Below are 18,070 nucleotides of genomic sequence, written 5' to 3' on the forward strand. Positions count from 1 at the left end.
ACATAGTTCATCCTGAAAGAACTTAGCGTCCTGGGAACGTGACCTTGTCACTGTAGTCTTTTTTCCACTAATTAAAGAAAAAAAATGATGCCTTTAGAGATTCTTTGAGTAGGAAACAAAAAAGAAAAGACAAATAGGACAGTAAGTTAAATGCCTAATTATTTCCCATGAAAATTTCTAATATTGCCCGTTTGATGAGAGCAAGGAGCAGGGCTGTTGTGGTCAAAGGGCATTGCTGGGGGCAGCGCTATGGTGTAGTGGACAAGGCTGCTGCCTGCAGTGCCGGCATCCCACATGGGCACTGGTCCGAGTCCCAGCTGCTCCACTGCTGATCCAGCTCTCTGCTCTGGCCTGGGAAAGCAGCAGAAGATGGCCCAAGTCCTTGGGCCCTGCACCCGTGTGGGAGACCCAGAGGAGGCTCCTGGCTTCAGATCGGCGCAGCTCCGGCCACTGCAGTCAACTGGGGAGTGAACCAGCGGATGGAAGACCTCTCTCTCCCTGCCTCTCCTCTATGTAACTCTTTCAAATAAATAAATAAGTGGAATCTCTGGTCAAGCTTTCCTGTATGTTTTTCTGGTAAAGCTTTGGCTGGTTTTTGTTTTCCTTTTAGATTTATGTATCTGAAACTCAGAATTACACAGGGAGGGAGGAAGAGAAAGAGAGAGAGGCCAGGCTGAAGCCGGGAGCCAGGAACTCCATCCAGGTCTCCCATGTGGGTGGCAGGGGCCCAGACACTTGGGCCATCTTCAGCTGCCTTTCCCAGGCCATTGGTAGGGAGCTGGATCAGAAGTGGGGCCGCCGGGCCTCAAAGCAGCACCCATCAGGGATGCCAGCATTGCACACAGCAGCTTTACCCACTAGGCCACACCACCAGCCTCTCGGATGACGTCTCATTCTCTTGGGATTCTATTGGGCAAGTTCTAACAACTAGTATCAGTCTATTTTCATGAAAAAAATAAAGTACACGCATAGTTTCTTCATATTATATCTTTGTCATTGACCTTTTTGAAGACTCCTATACAGGCTCCCCCTGGCCAAACCGGAGACATTTTTAGCAATGAGATAAACGAACACAGTAACAGAACAGTGTTAAGGAAATCGGGTGAGTTTGTGCTGAGTAAACTGAGTAAAAGGAGGCGGGCCAAGGGCCGGGACAGGAGCACACTTGCCAACTGCAGAGCAAACCTCAGCTCTACGTGGGGAAGGCTGACGACGCGATCAGCTCATCACGAGACCCTCACCAGGCACTGACAGCCAGGACTCCAGAGCACACAGCCCTGCCGCTGCTGCCTTCCTGCCCGAGGCAAGCGCTAGGCACAGCCTTGACGAAACACCAGACGCCCATGGACAGCTGGAGGCGTCTTCAGGAGGGCCAGGGGCTCAAGGAGCTGGAGTGCTGCTCCCGGGCAAGAGGCTTGGGAGCGCGGCGGGAGGACACGGTGCCGTGTTCTGGACAGGGTCTTCCGCTCGAGGACACCCTGGGACCACTGCCGGCCTCGAAGGGCCCGAGGTCAACTGGCATCGGCGTGGCTCCTCCCTCGGCTCCCACCACCCTGAAATTCTCAGGTTTGAACACAGGCACCTGAGAGGGCACAAACATGCCTCAGCTAAGTCTGATTCGCAGCCCCGATTTATTCCCACGGGCCTGCAGGATCGGAGCGGACGTGAACCCTGAGTTCTGAGATGTGGTGTAGTTGCTACCCACGGCTCTGAACACAAGACCTGGGGTTAAGAGCCTCCCCCATGCTCAGTGTCGCACTCCCCCGGATGTCCGGACGTCCCGTTACAGGGCCCCTGGCTCCACTGGAACGGTTCGCTTTCTTGGGTGGCCTAAGCTGTGCTAGCGCCCGCAGAGCCCACACAACGTCCCCCAGGACGGCCTCAGGAACTCCCAACACCACTTTCCGTCAGCGCTGCTGTGACTCAGGCCACAGAGCTCATCGGCACACCAGGGACACCACGCTAAGGGATTCTTTTATAAGCAGCAAGGTCACCAACACAAGGCACCAAAGTGTGAAAACCACAGCACTCACACTGTGGCAAGGCCACTTGCTTATGGTGTGAGCCCAGTCCACCTCAGCCGAACACGCGTGCTGTGCACTCTGCATGTGCCATGAGTGCACGAACGCAACCTGAGGAAGGGGGTCCCCCGCTTGCCATCCACCCAGCCACGTGCGGGGCTGCTGACGTGTCTGGGGACCAGCGAGGGAAAACCACCTCCGTCCCGCTGGTCATCACTGTGGTGGCCTCGTTGCCCTCCTGGATCTGAAGCCCCGCCTCCTCCCCTGCCACACTGACGACAGCCCCACTCGTGAGCACCTGCTCAGCGCAGGCCTACCACAGGCTCCCCCGCTGCCTTAATTCTCACAGGGACACGGCGAGCGCTGATGCCTCTGCACTGACAGAGGTCACACTGACCCATGCCACCCAGCTGGGAACTGAGAGAGGCTGGGAGTAGGGCAGGGGGCGGAGTCAGAACCATCTTCCCAGGCGCAGCAAGTGTGCTTCCTTCTGGTGCCCAGAGGCTGCCGCCCCGGAGGCTTCGGACGTCTCTGTCTCAGTCACCGGCCCCTCAGAAACAAAGACCAGGCCTGAACGCCAGCCAGCTCGGGCCCACAAAGTCCGCTGCTCCTCCAAGAGCCAAGGTGGGGGCCACGGGGTCACCAGGAACCCCTGGGAGCTGACTCAGCCACGCCTACAGGTGGAGCTGCTGTGCTAGACTTAAACGCTATTTTTATTTTACATGACATGATGGCCTTTATTTCCTTAATTATACACCGAGAAAAAGCAACAGCGACTTTTCTGTGGGAGTCCCCTCAGGTGGCAGAAAAGCAGCAGGGAACGAGCAGCAGGGTCCAGTTCTGCAGACACCAGGAGCGGAGGCTTCGCCCAGGCGGGGCCTCTCCTCACCTCCTGGGTTGACCTTTGAACCCAGGTGGTCTTCACTCTGCTGGGGAGGGGTGGCTGGCGTGGGGCTCGGGCCTCTTTCCCTGCTCCCTGCCGTCAGCTCAGCTGCTGGCTTGTGCCCCGCCCTTTCTCCTTTCTCCGTTTGTACTCAGTTATTTGCTTGTTGAGCGCCTCATGATCGATGCCACAGAGACTCGGATGCACGGCAGGTGCTGGGGTGTCACAGAGGGATGGGGAGTCGGGGTTCCTGGGAGGGGAGAGGAAAAGCTTTCACAAGGAGCACAAGCCACGCCCACAACCACAGCAACCCCGCTTCCTACTGCACCCAGCGAGAGCTCTCCTGGGTGTCTGTGACAGGAGCAAGAGAGGGCAGTGAGGAGAGCAGTCTGGTCTTGGTCTCCTCCGTTGTCAGGGCACGGCCGGCACAGCCCTGGCACAGCCAGCTGCACCAACACTAAGTGCACTTTTTCTAAAGACAATCTTACTTATTTAATGTATTTGAAAAGCAAAGAGCCACAGAGTCAGACACAGAAAGAGAGAGACCTCCTGTCTACAGGCTCACTACTAGACACCTGCAGACGCCAGGGCTGGAAACCGGCCTGGGTCTCCTCCGGGGCTGGCAGGGACCCCACGAGCCCATCTGCAGGAAGCTAGGTTGGGACCTACACCCAGCACCTCGTTATGGGACGTGTGCGTCCCAACCTGCACCCCAACTGCTCCGCCAGGCACCCCCCGGTCAATGTGTCTCCCTCAGGCCTGGTCAGCACAGCGGGCAGCTGGACAGACTCCTGGCAGGTCACAAGTAGGACGGGCCACCCACACCTGCAACAGTCCGCCCAGGAAGGCCTCCAGCCCCAGGACTGGCCCCCACCTGCCTCTCACCTGCTGGCTGGTCCTCTGCTCTGGTACAGCAGGAGCTTAAACCACACACTTCCAGCTGAGCACCTGGGCTGCGGCTGCTGTGGCTGCTCTGGCTGCCCAAGACCACAACGGGCCCCCCCACCAACACCATGTCCTGCGGGCTCACACCCGCCAGCAAGCTTTGTTGTTTCCTCAGAGGTCACCCTGTGCCCTACAAGCCCCCAGCCCCACCTCCTGATGCTCCTTCCTGGACACGATCTGCTCAGCTGTGCCTGCAGCCTCCCCCACCAGAACACGGCTGCTGTCTTGCCTTCACAGAGCCACACACTGTGACAACACGGCTGGGAGCCCAGGAGGCCCACAGCAGTCCCAGGGGCCCTCGCAGGTCAACACTGCCCGGAGACAACAGGGGCTGCTGTGCGGATGCAGGCTGGGCCAGAGAGCAGAGAGGCGAGCAAAGGGGACTGCGACACACAGCTGTGCAAGTGCCATGGAACCAGCACCCGCACGCCTGGAGTCAGCAGGAACCTGACACACATGTCCCTGTGGCTACCTGAGACGGTCCTGCCCTGAGGCGGCTCTTCCAGCTGGGGGTCCAAAGTCCGCGGCTGCCAGCAACTGATCAATCTGAAAGGAACCGGGGTGAAGCAGCAGGGGCTCCTCCCACCCCGCACCCAGGAGCTCCAGCCCCCGAGCCCGTGTCCCAGCCACAACCTTTTCACTGGGCCTCTCAAAACCCCTTCCGCTCATGCGCCCGACCAGGGCCTGTCAGAGTGCAGGCCTCGCTCCCCAGGCTGCGTTTAACCCACATCTCCGTCAGGACTCCACCCAGCCCTCCCCTGTGGGCGGCAAGACCCAAGTGCTGGGCTCACCGCTGCTTCCCAGGGTGTGTGTGAGCCAGAGGCCGGAACTGGGGGCAGGCCCAGGACCCCAGGGCAGGCCCTCCATAAAGGTACCCAAGCAGCACCCGAACACGGCTCCAAAGCCTGCTCCAAAGCTCTATGTGAAAGTCTTACCTGGGCCATGGCTGCGCTTTCTTTGTCTTGAACAAACACGACTGGAGGCACGTTGCGCAGCGTCTGCTGGGCCATCAGAAGGTGCCTGAAAGGACACAGCACACGTCACCCACACGTCAGGGGACACGGCACACGTCACCCACACGTCAGGGGACACGGCACACGTTACCCACACGTCAGGGGACACGGCACACGTCACCCACAGAGGTCAGGGGACACGGCACACGTCACCCACAGCGTCAGGGGACACAGCACACGTCACCCACAGCGTCAGGGGACACGGCACACGTCACCCACAGCGTCAGGGGACACAGCACACGTCACCCACAGAGGTCAGGGGACACGGCACATGTCACCCACAGCTGTCAGGGGACACAGCACACGTCACCCACACGTCAGGGGACACGGCACACATCACCCACAGTGTCAGGGGACACGGCACATGTTACCCACAGCGTCAGGGGACACGGCACATGTCACCCACAGAGGTCAGGGGACACGGCACACTTCACCCAGAGTAGTCAGGGGACACGGCACACGTCACCCACAGAGGTCAGGGGACACGGCACACGTCACCCACAGAGGTCAGGGGACACGGCACACGTCACCCAGAGCAGTCAGGGGACACGGCACACTTCACCCACAGCAGTCGGGGGACACGGTACACGTCACCCACAGCTGTCACGGGACACGGCACACATCACCCACAGCTGTCAGGGGACACAGCACATGTCACCCACAGCTGTCAGGGGACACGGCACACGTCACCCACAGAGGTCAGGGGACACGGCACACTTCACCCACAGCAGTCGGGGGACACGGCACATGTCACCCAAAGCTTCAGGGGGAGTCATTGCGGTACCTGAGCACTACACAAAACCTTACAGGCAAAAAATGAGATTTGCTTATTGTCCTATTCAAAAAGTGAAAATGTCAGCCCACGAAAGTCTCCTATGAGGGTGGGAGGGTGGGTACACTGGGGAGAATCACTGCTCCTGAAGTGTACTTATGAAATGCACAAAGTCTGCATTCGTTAAATAAAAGGTTTCTGGGAAAACAATTAATCAAATGGTGATGAAAGCAAACCCCCCCCCCAAAAAAAAAAAGTCTTCTATGGGCAACTGCCATACCTCAAACGGGATGAAAGTACATCAGAACTCCAACTGCCTTAAACCGCCAGTGCACCTGCTGAGGGCCCCGCCTGTGCCCTCAGAGAATTAGCATTCAAGTGTTACCAGCATGGGCCATTGCTGTGGCCTAGTAGGCTAAGCCTTGGCCTGTGGCGCTGGCACCCTACATGGGCGCCAGTTCTTGTCCCGGCTACTCCTCTTCTGATCCAGTTCTCCATGTATGGCTTGGAAAGCAGAAGAAGACGGCCCAAGTCCTTGGGCACCTGCACTCCATAGGAGACCCGGAGGAAGCTCGTGCCTTCAGATCAGCCCAGCTCTGGCCGGTGCAGCCATTTGGGAAGTGAAGCAGTGATGGAAGACCTCTCTCTCCGTCTCTCCCCTGTCTGTAACTCTACCTCCCAAATAAATAAAATCTTAGGAAAAACAACGGGGGATGCTGTAGAGGGAGTTAGAGAGCGTGTAACAGGCAGGTCTGGGGAGCCATCGGCTGGGCCCTGCATCTCCAACACTGAGGACAGAGCTGACGGCTGCGGATCCAAGAGCCCCTGCTGCTGTGCTCCCCACTCCAGCGTTTACCATGCTAGAAGTCAACATCAGGAACTCAAAAGCCCTGTCTTTGTGAAACCACTTAAAGAAAGAAATCTGAAACTGCTCTCAGGGCCAGCGTCGTGTGTCCTCAGTCACGCTACTCTTTCTGACACCAGCATCCTGTGTAGCTGCTGGTTTATGTCCCAGCTGCTCTACCTCCAATCCAGCTCCCTGCTGCGGCCTGGGAAAGCAGTGGAGGACGGCCCAAGTGGCAGGGCCTCTGCACCCACGTGGAGACCAGGAAGAAGCTCGGGCTTCAGTTCGGCGCAGCCCTAGCTGTCACAGGCGTTTGGGGAGCGAACTAGCGGATGGAAGAGTTCACTCTCTCTCTCCCTCTGTAACTGTGCCTTTCAGATCAGCCGTCAGCTCTGTCCTCAGTGTTGGAGATGCAGGGCCCAGCCGATGGCTCCCCAGACCTGCCTGTTACACGCTCTCTAACTCCCTCTACAGCATCCCCCGTTGTTTTTCCTAAGATTTTATTTATTTGGGAGGTAGAGTTACAGACAGGGGAGAGATGGAGAGAGAGGTCTTCCATCACTGCTTCACTTCCCAAATGGCTGCACCGGCCAGAGCTGGGCTGATCTGAAGGCACGAGCTTCCTCCGGGTCTCCTATGGAGTGCAGGTGCCCAAGCACTTGGGCCATCTTCTTCTGCTTTCCAAGCCATAAATGGAGAACTGGATCAAATCAGATACGCCTTAAGACATTTTTAACAAACAAAGCTGCACATCTAACAGCACTGCCCAGGAGAACGGCACCCCGCATCTGCACCTGGCCTGGGGCCTTGCTTGGTGGAAGCAGCAGGGACCTCACGATCACTCTGCGTTCTGTCCTCGTCTTGGCTAAACCAGAAGAAATCCAGCTTCACAGACAAGTGTGCTCTGTCTGCGGCTCACACAGCCAGCCGCAGTGAGCACAGGCCACAAGCAGCCAGCGGTGCCTTGCCGCGAACCTTCGGGACAACGCCGTGAGCTACGCAGTTTGCAATACACTGACAAAGGTGATCAGATTTGCCAACGCCCACACCGACCCCACCTGTCAAGGTCACCGCGGTGAACTGGAGTTTTCTAAAATCCTGACTTTCACCGAAAGCTGACATTTATCACCACAGTTCCGGTCCACTGCTGCCCTGAAGGGGCGGCTCAGGCCCTCCCTTCTGACAGGGTTCCTGCCAACACCGGAGCGAACAGCCAGTCTAGTCTGTTCCTCAGCCTCCCGGCAGGGGTCTCAGCAGGCTGCCGAGATCGCACAGGGCACTAGGGAGCTGTGCTCAAGGCTCCCGTCTCGGTGAGACAGGGGAGTTCCGCCCCTTCCTCTAGGGCACTGGTGAGGAAACGCGGCGACGGCACCCACGTCGAGCGGCACCAGTGCCGAGTCCCTCCCTGGGCTTCTGCACGGCCGATAAGCACCACCTGGGAGATCTACCTCACCGACCCCTCGCCCGCAAGCGTCCCCAGATCCCTGGGGCCGTACTTGGAGAAGCACAGACCTAGGTTATGGCCTGTATGAAACGCAAACTACAGCATTCAGGAAACACCGCCAAACGTTCTCACACGATGAGAAGTCGCAAGGCCACCGCCTGTGGGAGCGCCGCGAGCACGCGCCACGTCACCTCATGTGTGCGGCGCTCCTCCGCAGGGCGGCCTCTATGCGCTGGTTCTGGGCAGCAGAGAGTGTGGTCTTCCAGTACACACGGCAGGCTGAGAGGTCTGGGGAGACAGAGACCTGACACCCGCACAGCGCCACCGTTACTGTTTGGTTTACGTGTTAGCTCCTGACACCTGTCCCCCAGGAAAGCTGGTGTCACACGGCCAGGGCCGCCGTCAGTGGCTGCGGGGTGCCCACAGCAACCAACCCTTCCCAACCTGCCCTGGGACGCTCACAGAAGGGCCCAACTGCCGTACTTCCTCCTGGCAAACCCCGAGCAGCTGGAGGGAGCGGCCTCCACTGTCTTCACATGAGGGAGGGACAGATGCCCGCCTCCGGCACACCCTCGGACCCGCCCCGTCTTGCCTCATCACTGACCCACCAACAATGTGGCATGCACGGCTTGGTCCGAGCAGCAGAGAAACCGGCTGCTTTCACACTCAACACAGGTGCCCTCTGTCTTCAGAATTTTTTTAAGACTTATTTATTTATTTGAAAGGCAGAGTTAGAGAGAGAGAGATCAATCTTCCATCCACTGGTTCATTCCACAAATGGCCGCAACAGGCAACAGCTAGGGCTGGGCCAGGCCAAAGCCAGGAGCCAGGAGCTTCATCCAGGTCTCCCACGTTGGGCAGGGGCTCAAGCACTTGGGCCATCTGCTGCTGCTCTCCCAGGACATCAGCAGGGAGCTGGATGGGGAGTGGAGCAGCCAGGACTCAATGCCAGTGCTGCGGGTGGCAGCTTGACCCCCTGCACCACGCACGGGGCCCGTCTTTAAAATTGGATGACAGGGGCCGGCGCTGCGGCTCACTAGGCTAATCCTCCGCCTTGCAGCGCCGGCACCCCGGGTTCTAGTCCCGGTCGGGGCGCCGGATTCTGTCCCGGTTGCCCCTCTTCCAGGCCAGCTCTCTGCTGTGGCCAGGGAGTGCAGTGGAGGATGGCCCAGGTGCTTGGGCCCTGCACCCCATGGGAGACCAGGAGAAGCACCTGGCTCCTGCCATCGGATCAGCGCGGTGTGCCGACCGCAGTGCGCCAGCCGTGGCGGCCACTGGAGGGTGAACCAACGGCAAAAGGAAGACCTTTCTCTCTGTCTCTCTCTCACTGTCCACTCTGCCTGTCAAAAAAAAAAAAAAAAAAAAAAAAAAGAATTGGATGACAGACTTCGTGTGACTTCAGCAGCCACTGACGACTGTGTGACAAGCGAGCCCTAGGCCTGCGGTCCCAGCGCACCGCCCTCTGCTGCCCAGGCTACCTTGGAGACCTCCACGCACAGGTCGCAGATCTCCTGGCTCACTTCAGGGGTGCTCAGCAGCTCGGCCAGTGCTTTGTGGAGGAGGCCGTCCAGGGCCCTCAGGCGCACGTGGTCCTCCTTCCGGGCCTTCCTAGCGGTTCTCGCCATCAGGGCCTCCAGCCTGGGTGACCTGGAGGTCTCCATGGAAGGGAGCACACGTAAGGCCAGGGCTGCCCACGTGCACGACCCACTACTGCCGCACGACCCGCTGCTGCCGCACGACACACTACTGCCGCACGACACACTACTGCCGCACGACACACTACTGCCTGACACACTACCGCCGCATGACACACTACTGCCTGACACACTACTGCCGCATGACACACTACTGCCTGACACACTACCGCTGCACGACCCACTACTGCCGCACGACACACTACCGCCACACGACACACTACTGCCTGACACACTACTGCCGCAGGACACACTACTGCCGCACGACACACTACTGCCTGACACACTACTGCCTGACACACTACCGCCGCATGACACACTACTGCCTGACACACTACTGCCGCATGACACACTACTGCCTGACACACTACCGCTGCACGACCCACTACTGCCGCACGACACACTACCACCACACGACACACTACTGCCTGACACACTACTGCCGCAGGACACACTACTGCCGCACGACACACTACTGCCTGACACACTACCGCCGCACGACACACTACTGCCACATGACACACTACCGCCTCACGACACACTACTGCCTGACACACTACCGCCGCACGACACACTACCGCCGCACGACACACTACTGCCTGACACACTACCGCCGCACGACCCACTACCACCGCACGACACACTACTGCCTGACACACTACTGCCGCATGACACACTACTGCCGCATGACACACTACCGCCTCATGACACACTACCGCCGCACGACACACTACTGCCTGACACACTACTGCCTGACACACTACTGCCGCACGACACACTACCGCTGCACGACACACTACTGCCTGACACACTACCGCCACACGACACACTACTGCCGCACGACACACTACTGCCGCACAACACACTACTGCCTGACACAGTACCACCACACGACACACTACTGCCTCACGATACACTACCGCTGCACGACACACTATCGCCTCACGACACACTACTGCCTCACGACACACTACTGCCTCACGACACACTACTGCCACATGACCCACTACTGCCTCACGACACACTACTGCCTGACACACTACTGCCTCACGACACACTACTGCCTGACACACTACCGCCGCACGACACACTACTGCCTCACGACACACTACTGCCTCACGACACACTACTGCCGCATGACCCACTACTGCCTCACGACACACTACTGCCTGACACACTACTGCCTGACACACTACTGCTTCACGACACACTACTGCCTCACGACACACTACTGCCTCACGACACACTACCGCCGCACGACACACTACTGCCACACGACACACTACTGCCTGACACACTACTGCTGCACGACACACTACTGCCGCACGACCCACTACCGCCTGACACACTACTGCCTGACACACTACCGCCGCACGACACACTACTGCCTGACACACTACCACCTCACAACACACTACTGCCGCACGACACACTACTGCCTCACGACACACTACTGCCGCACATGGCCGCACACAGCGGCTGTGAAGGCTCCTCCCAGCCATGGGGCGCTTGGCAGGACGCCGCTGCTTTACGGGCCTGGCCCCTCCCGGTATCACGAGGCCCCTCTCCAAGGTTAAAAGCACACATTCTTTCAACAAAGCTCTTCCACATATCGTGAAACTTACCCTATCAAATATACAGTTCACTGGCTTTGAGTGTACACATGGGTCTGTTTCTCCAACAGGAGCCATTTAGTGTACAGGTTGATAATCCCTAATGCAAAAACCCAAATCCAACTCTGAGCACTGGCGTGATGCCACACGTGAAATACGCCGCACCTAACCCCCTGTGACAGGCCCCGGTCCACATGCAGGCATGCTAACACCACGAAACCACCACCGGCTGGGGAGGGCACGCGGCACTGTGGATCACGCGGCGCCTGCGATCCCAGCATCCCGAGCGCTGCTTCCAGGGCCAGTGCGCCACGTCCGATCCAGCTCCCTGCTAACGGGCCAGGGACAGCAGTGGAAGATGGTCCTAGTGCGTGGGCCCCTGCACCCACGTGGGAGACCCAGATGGACTTCCAGGCTCCTAGCTTCAGGCTGGCCCAGCAGCCCTGGTCATTGCGGCCATTTGGGGAGCAAAACAACAGATGGAAGATCTCTCTACCTCTAACTCTGCTTTCAATAGATCTTTCTAAAAAATCGTTACAGGCTACGTACATAAGGCGCACATGAAACACAGCAAATCTTAGTGTAGACTGAGTTCCATGCCCAAAATACTTCATTATCAATACACATTCTAAAATCTAAAAAACCAAAAGCCTGAAGCTCTCCTGTTCCCAAGATTTCAGATAAGGGAGCCTCAGCCTCGATTGCTGACAGCGCGCACACACTGAACTCGGCGGACGTAAGCATATGAGACTTGGATCGGATGGCAGGCTGCACAGCTTCCATGTCGGCATTTTTTTTTTGGAAAGGCTCAAGTCCCTGTTACCAATGGCATCCAGCCCCATCCAGACACTGTCCCCCCAGGACCGCAGTGGGAAGACCAGACCCCAGGCCCCTCCTGGCGGCTCTGCACTTACCAAGTGTCCCAAGGAGGGGCCTTCGTACCAAAACTTCTTCCTAAGGGAAGAAAACAGGATCACATGCCGGGACTGCACGGTGCTGCAGCAGGGGGAGCCCCGTCTGCAGTGCTGGCATCCCACATGGGCGCCGGCTCGAGGGTGGTGATGCTAGGAGCTTTGGGCTTTGGTTGCGCCCTCAGAAGTAGCTGACGCCGCTCTCCTGGGAGCCCAGTGCTCTCTTGCGTGAACGGAGGCCTCCAGGACACTGTCCACATGTGGTCCACCAGCCTCATGTCCTTGCACTGCGGGCGTGTGAGCTCAGTGACTCTATTTACGAAGTCCCAGCCCCAGGTATTTTGTGATAACACTGGAAAATGCACAAACGCAAGCACCAGACTCACTGACCCAGCTTTTCTCCTGGAGGCGCAGGTTAGCAACTGCACCTCTGTGACGCACGTAAGCTAAGGGAACGGGCCCGGTGGCAGCAAGGCCCGGGTGGGGCTGGAGGTACAGGTAAGGAAGGAGAGGCTAGGATGAGCCGTGCGGCCGTGAGCAAGGGAGACCATTACCAACAGGAACGAACAGACACGAGACTCAGTACCAACGCCAGAGGGGGCCGAGAGACACGCTGCTGGCAACAAGCACACAGACCACATCTTCCATCAGCACTTCCCCAAAAAAAGGACATGCTCAAGCTGACTTGCCCCAAATGGTAGAGTTAGAAACATACCAGGGGATTCCAATTCAATCCCATCAAGGTGGCATGTACCAATGCCATCTCACTATTCCAAGTGATCAATTTCTGTTCACAATTGATCATAATGAAAGGACTAAGAGTCAAAGGGAGCACATAAACAAGTCTAGTACCTGCTAACACTAACTGATAGAATAAATAAAGGGGAGAGTGATCCAACATGGGAAGTGAGATGCTCAGCAGACTCATAGAATGGCAGATGTCCTAAATAGCACTCTGGCCTCAGAATCAGCCCTAAAGGCATTCGGATCTGGCTGAAAAGCCCATGAGAGTATTTCAGGGATGGAAAGCCAAGACGCTCTGGCAAAAGATCTCTGTGAGTGAGATCCCAGTGGAAAGAACAGGTCATCAAAGAAGGAGGTACCTTTCTCTGAAGGGAGGAGAGAACCTCCACTTTGACTATGACCTTGTCTAAACAGGATAAGAATCGGAGAACTCAGAGGGCTTCCATAGCCTTGGAAACTCATGACTGGAGCATAGGGAGATTACTGATGCCATAGACAGGAGTGTCAATTGGTAAAGTCAACAACAAGAGTCACTGTGCACTTACTCCTCATGTAGGATCTCTGTCCTTAATGTGCTGTGCATTGAGATTTAATGCTATAACGAGTACTCAAACAGTATATTTCACTTTGTGTTTCTATGGGGGTGCAAACTGTTGAAATCTTTACTTAATGCATACTAAACTGATCTTCTGTAAAAAAAAAAAAAAAAAGAAATTATCAATTCCCAACTTGACTCTCACTGGGATTAAACATGACAATAGGTCTGATCTGATTTCATCATCATTTAAAAAAATCATCTATTATTTTTCACTTTATGTTTCTGTGTGGGAGCAAACTGTTGAAATCTTTACTTAATGTATACTAAGCTGATCTTCTGTATATTAAGATAATCGAAAATGAATCTTGATGTGAATGGAAGGGGAGAGGGAGTGGGAAAGGGGAGGGTTGTGGGTGGGAGGGACGGTATGGGGGGGAAGCCATTGTAATCCATAAGTTGTACTTTGGAAATTTATATTCATTAAATAAAAGTATAAAAAAAAAAAAAAAAGGACCAAGACTCCCTGGAGATGGGGCTGGCACTGTGCCACAGCAGGTAAAGCTGCTGCCTGCGGCACTGGCATCCCATAAGGGTACTGGTTTGAGTCCTGGCTGTTCCACTTCTGATCCAACTCCCTGCCAATGTGCCTGGGCCCCTGCACCCACATGGGAGACCTTCCCTTAGTTCCTGGCTCCTGGATTCAGATGGGCCCAGCTCCAGCTGTTGTAGCCATTTAGGGAGTGAATCAATCAATCAATCAATCTCTCTCTCTGAGTCTGCCTTTCAACAGAATAAACAAATCTTTAAAAATTAGGGGAAAAAAAAGACTCCTTGGAGAAACAGCTGATATGAGAGCTGAGGCAGAAAAAAAACACAACACAGACTTGGAGCAATTTGCAATGCTAGAAAGAAAGAGTGAGCTCACACACGCAAAACCCAGGGCAGTCAACACATAAAACGGAGTTCACACATGCAGAGTGCTCATGCGTGCACTCAACTGTGTAAATCCCAGAACACTCAACACACATAAAACAGAGTTCACACGTGCAGAGTGCTCACGTGTGCAAATCCCAGCGTGCTCAATTGTACAAAACCCAGAGCACTCAACACACAAAATAGATTTCACACACGCAGTGTTCACATGTGCAAAACCCAGAGTGCACACAAGTGCAAAACCTAGACTGTGCTCACACCACAGAATTCCAGAGTCCAGAGAGCGCTCACACACACAGCTGAGAGTGACAGAAGACACACAGCAACACGGTGATGGTTTGTGAGAGTGACACCCGGGCTGGAAGCACTCCCGAGGCAGCCTGAGCAGGGGACAGCGCCGCTGATTCTAACGCCTGTGTCCACGCTGAGAGGAGTACGCTAGGAAGGGGAGAGAAGGCGCAGAGTTCCCAGCGTGCACGGGCGGTGTGGGCTGCACATGGTGGCATCTCCAGAGAGCTCACGGTGCAGAAACCAGACAGGCACAGGCCAGGCTGCTGGCCGAGGTCTACACTCTGACAATTCTGTAGGTGGCAGGCTCCCCGGGGAATCCATAACGTGTCTGGCTGTGAGAGAAACCAAACAAATGACCAGGCCAGCGACAGAGCAGAAGGGAAGAGCTAAGGACGCGCGGCAAGCACGGATCCACACCCACCTGACTCCAACCAGAGCGGCCCTAGGAGACCGTGCGGCACGGGGAACTACCTGTAAACCTGTTCTAAACAGTTTGTGAAGGGGCCAAAGTCGCGGCACAGAGCACTAAGCTGCCGCCGGCAGTGCTGGCACCCAGCTGGAGCTCTGGTTGGAGGAGACTTTCCCGCTGCGCTTCCACTCCAGCTCCCTAATGGGCCGGGAATGGCAGACTGGCCCACTGTCCCCGTCACCCACGCGGGAGACCAGGATGGGCTTTGCTGGCCTTGGTGGTGCGCCCTCGGGGCCATCTGGGGAGTGAGCCACTCGCTCTATCACTCTCTCCTCCAAATAAACAAGTCTTCAGTACATAAAGTGCTGGGCCAGGCTGAAGCCAGGAGCCGGGAGCTCCAGCCGCGTCTCCCACGCAGGTGCAGGGGCCCAAGCACTTGCGCCATCTTCTGCTTTCCCAGGTCGTGAGCAGGGAGCCGGATTGGAAGTGGAGCGGCCGAGACTCGAACCAGCCACAGTCGGAGCCTTTACCGGCTGCGTCCTAAAAAAGCTTACATTCACGGTGATCCGTTAGGTTCGGGAGAGTCTGAACTGTCTGGGGATGGCGCGTGGTGCAGAGGTCAAGACGCCACGAGGGATGCCCCGGGCTCGCCCCAGTCCTGGGCTGTGGCGGCATCCGGGGTGGGACGGGAGGCCTCTCCCCCTGCCTGTCAATAGGCAGAAAGAGAAATCCTAAAACACACGGCGGTGTCAGCCCCACAGAGAACAGGACAGAGCACAGAGTGGTGGACCCCAGGTTAGCAGGGAGACGGGGCACCCCCAGCCCGGGAGCCCCGCCTCGCCACAGCCGCCGCTGGGATGCCCCGGCCCCACGGCCCCCCAGCCCCCCAGTCCCTGACACCGCCACCCACTCCCTGACACGGCCCCGCCAGTTCCCCCCACTCTCCGACACCACCCCCCACGGTCCCCCGCTCCCTGACACCGCCCCCCACGGCCCCCCAGTCCCTGACACTGCCCCCCACGGCCCCTCAGTCCCTGACACCGCCCCCCACGGCCCCCAGTCCCTGACACCGCCACCCACTCTCCGACACCGATCCGTCAGTTACCCCCACTCCCTGACACGGCCCCGCCAGTTCCCCCCACTCTCCGACACCGCCCCCCACGGTCCCCCACTCCCTGACACGGCCCCGTCGGTTTCCCCCGCTCCCTGACACCGCCCTCCACAGGCTCCCCCACTCTCTGACACCGCCCCCCACTCCCTGACACGGCCCCCCACGGCCCCCAGTCCCTGACACCGCCACCCACTCTCCGACACCGATCCGTCAGTTACCCCCACTCCCTGACACGGCCCCACCAGTTCCCCCCACTCTCCGACACCGCCCCCCACGGCCCCCGCTCCCTGACACCGCCCCCCACGGCCCCCACTCCCTGACACCGCCCCCCACGGCCCCCGCTCCCTGACACCGCCCCCCACGGCCCCCGCTCCCTGAACCGCCCCCCACGGCCCCCACTCCCTGAACCGCCCCCCACAGGCCCCCCGCTCCATGACACCGCCCCCCACGGTCCCCCACTCCCTGACACCGCCCCCCACGGCCCCTCCGCTCCCTGACACCGCCCCCCACGGTCCCCCCGCTCCCTGACACCGCCCCCCACGGCCCCTCCGCTCCCTGACACCGCCCCCCATGGTCCCCCACTCCCTGAACCGCCCCCCACAGGCCCCCCGCTCCATGACACCGCCCCCCACGGTCCCCCCGCTCCATGACACCGCCCCCCACGGTCCCTCCGCTCCCTGACACCGCCCCCCACGGTCCCTCCGCTCCCTGACACCGCCCCCCACGGCCCCCCCGCTCCCTGACACCGCCCCCCACGGCCCCCCCGCTCCCTGACACCGCCCCCCACGGCCCCCCCGCTCCCTGACACCGCCCCCCACGGCCCCTCCGCTCCCTGACACCGCCCCCCACGGCCCCCCGCTCCCTGACACCGCCCCCCACGGCCCCCCCGCTCCCTGACACCGCCCCCCACGGCCCCCCCGCTCCCTGACACCGCCCCCCACGGCCCCCCCGCTCCCTGACACCGCCCCCCACGGCCCCCCCGCTCCCTGACACCGCCCCCCACGGCCCCCCCGCTCCCTGACACCGCCCCCCACGGCCCCCCCGCTCCCTGACACCGCCCCCCACGGCCCCCGCTCCCTGACACCGCCCCCCACTCCCTGACACCGCCCTCCACAGGCCCCCCACTCCCTGACACCACCCCCACGGTCCCCCGCTCCCTGACACCGCCCCCCACGGCCCCCGCTCCATGACACCGCCCCCCACTCCCTGACACCGCCCCCACCAGAGCACCGCCCTACTTGGCTTTCGAGGCAAATTTCTTGAGCAAGTTTTTGCTCCCGCAAGAGACAGCCGTGACGCACACGCCTCGCGCCGAGCCGGGCAACGGCAACGCATCACAACGGCCGAGCAGCGCCCTAAGCCCGCAGCGGAGTCCCCACCGCCCGCCGGCGGGCGCCCACATGTCCGGAGCTGTGCGGAGAGGCGGACGGCGCAGGCGCGAGGTGTGGGCGGGGCGACAGCGGCGCCTCCCGTCGTGCGCTGCGCGGCGTGTGGGCGGGGCGACAGCGGCGTCTCCGGTCGCGCGCCGACAGGGCGCTGTGTGGGCGGGGCGCCGAGTGGTGGGCGGGGCGCCGACGGGGCGCCCTGTGGGCGGAGCAGGGCTCGACTCGACGTGCGGAGGCGGGACGTCGTGCGGGCGGGGCGCCGCGTGGTCGTGCGTGAGGGGCGGGGCTCGCGTGGTTATGGGCGGCGTGTGGGCGGGGCGTCGACTGGTGTGTGAGGGGCGTGGCTCGTGTGGACACGCCGGCGTGTAGGCGGGGCGAGGCTCGAGTCAACGTGCGGAGGCGGGGCGCCGACGGCGCGGCGGCGTCTGATCGTGCGCGAGGGCGGGGCTCACGTGGTCACGGGCGGGGCTGTGGGCGGTGCTCGCGTGGTTGTGGGCGGTGCGTCGGCTGATCAGCGCA

At 59.2% G+C, this 18,070-nt stretch overlaps 1 protein-coding gene across 2 annotated transcripts; it reads right to left on the reverse strand.

The window, feature by feature from the left end:
• Positions 1-2,731: 2,731 nt before the first annotated feature.
• Positions 2,732-17,637, reverse strand: RBFA (ribosome binding factor A). 2 transcript variants are annotated; one of them, XM_051840444.2, is made up of 7 exons: positions 17,405-17,637; positions 12,144-12,183; positions 9,401-9,577; positions 8,114-8,226; positions 4,785-4,869; positions 4,322-4,395; positions 2,732-3,154 (listed from the first exon to the last, which is right to left on the reverse strand). In XM_051840444.2, the coding sequence occupies exons 1-7, from the start codon at positions 17,566-17,568 to the stop codon at positions 3,004-3,006; spliced, it is 804 nt and encodes a 267-aa protein (XP_051696404.1). In that variant the 5' UTR covers positions 17,569-17,637; the 3' UTR covers positions 2,732-3,003. The 2 variants fall into 2 exon arrangements, with proteins under 2 accessions (XP_051696404.1, XP_051696406.1); XM_051840446.2 differs by lacking the exon at positions 9,401-9,577 and having other exon boundaries at positions 17,405-17,627.
• Between the last annotated feature and the right edge of the window lie 433 nt (positions 17,638-18,070).

The sequence above is a fragment of the Oryctolagus cuniculus genome, chromosome 10 (genome assembly GCF_964237555.1).
Source record: "Oryctolagus cuniculus chromosome 10, mOryCun1.1, whole genome shotgun sequence".
In the NCBI taxonomy this organism is placed as follows: Eukaryota; Metazoa; Chordata; class Mammalia; order Lagomorpha; family Leporidae; genus Oryctolagus; species Oryctolagus cuniculus.

Excerpts from the sequence above, each read along its gene's own strand:
- RBFA (XM_051840444.2), bottom strand. The coding sequence starts at position 17,568 with ATGTGGGCGCCCGCCGGCGGGCGGTGGGGACTCCGCTGCGGGCTTAGG. Across the intron at positions 12,184-17,404 it reads AAATTTGCCTCGAAAGCCAA|GAAGAAGTTTTGGTACGAAG; the intron begins GTAGGGCGGTGC and ends TTCTTCCCTTAG. Across the intron at positions 4,870-8,113 it reads AGGAGCGCCGCACACATGAG|GCACCTTCTGATGGCCCAGC; the intron begins GTGACGTGGCGC and ends GTGTCCTTTCAG.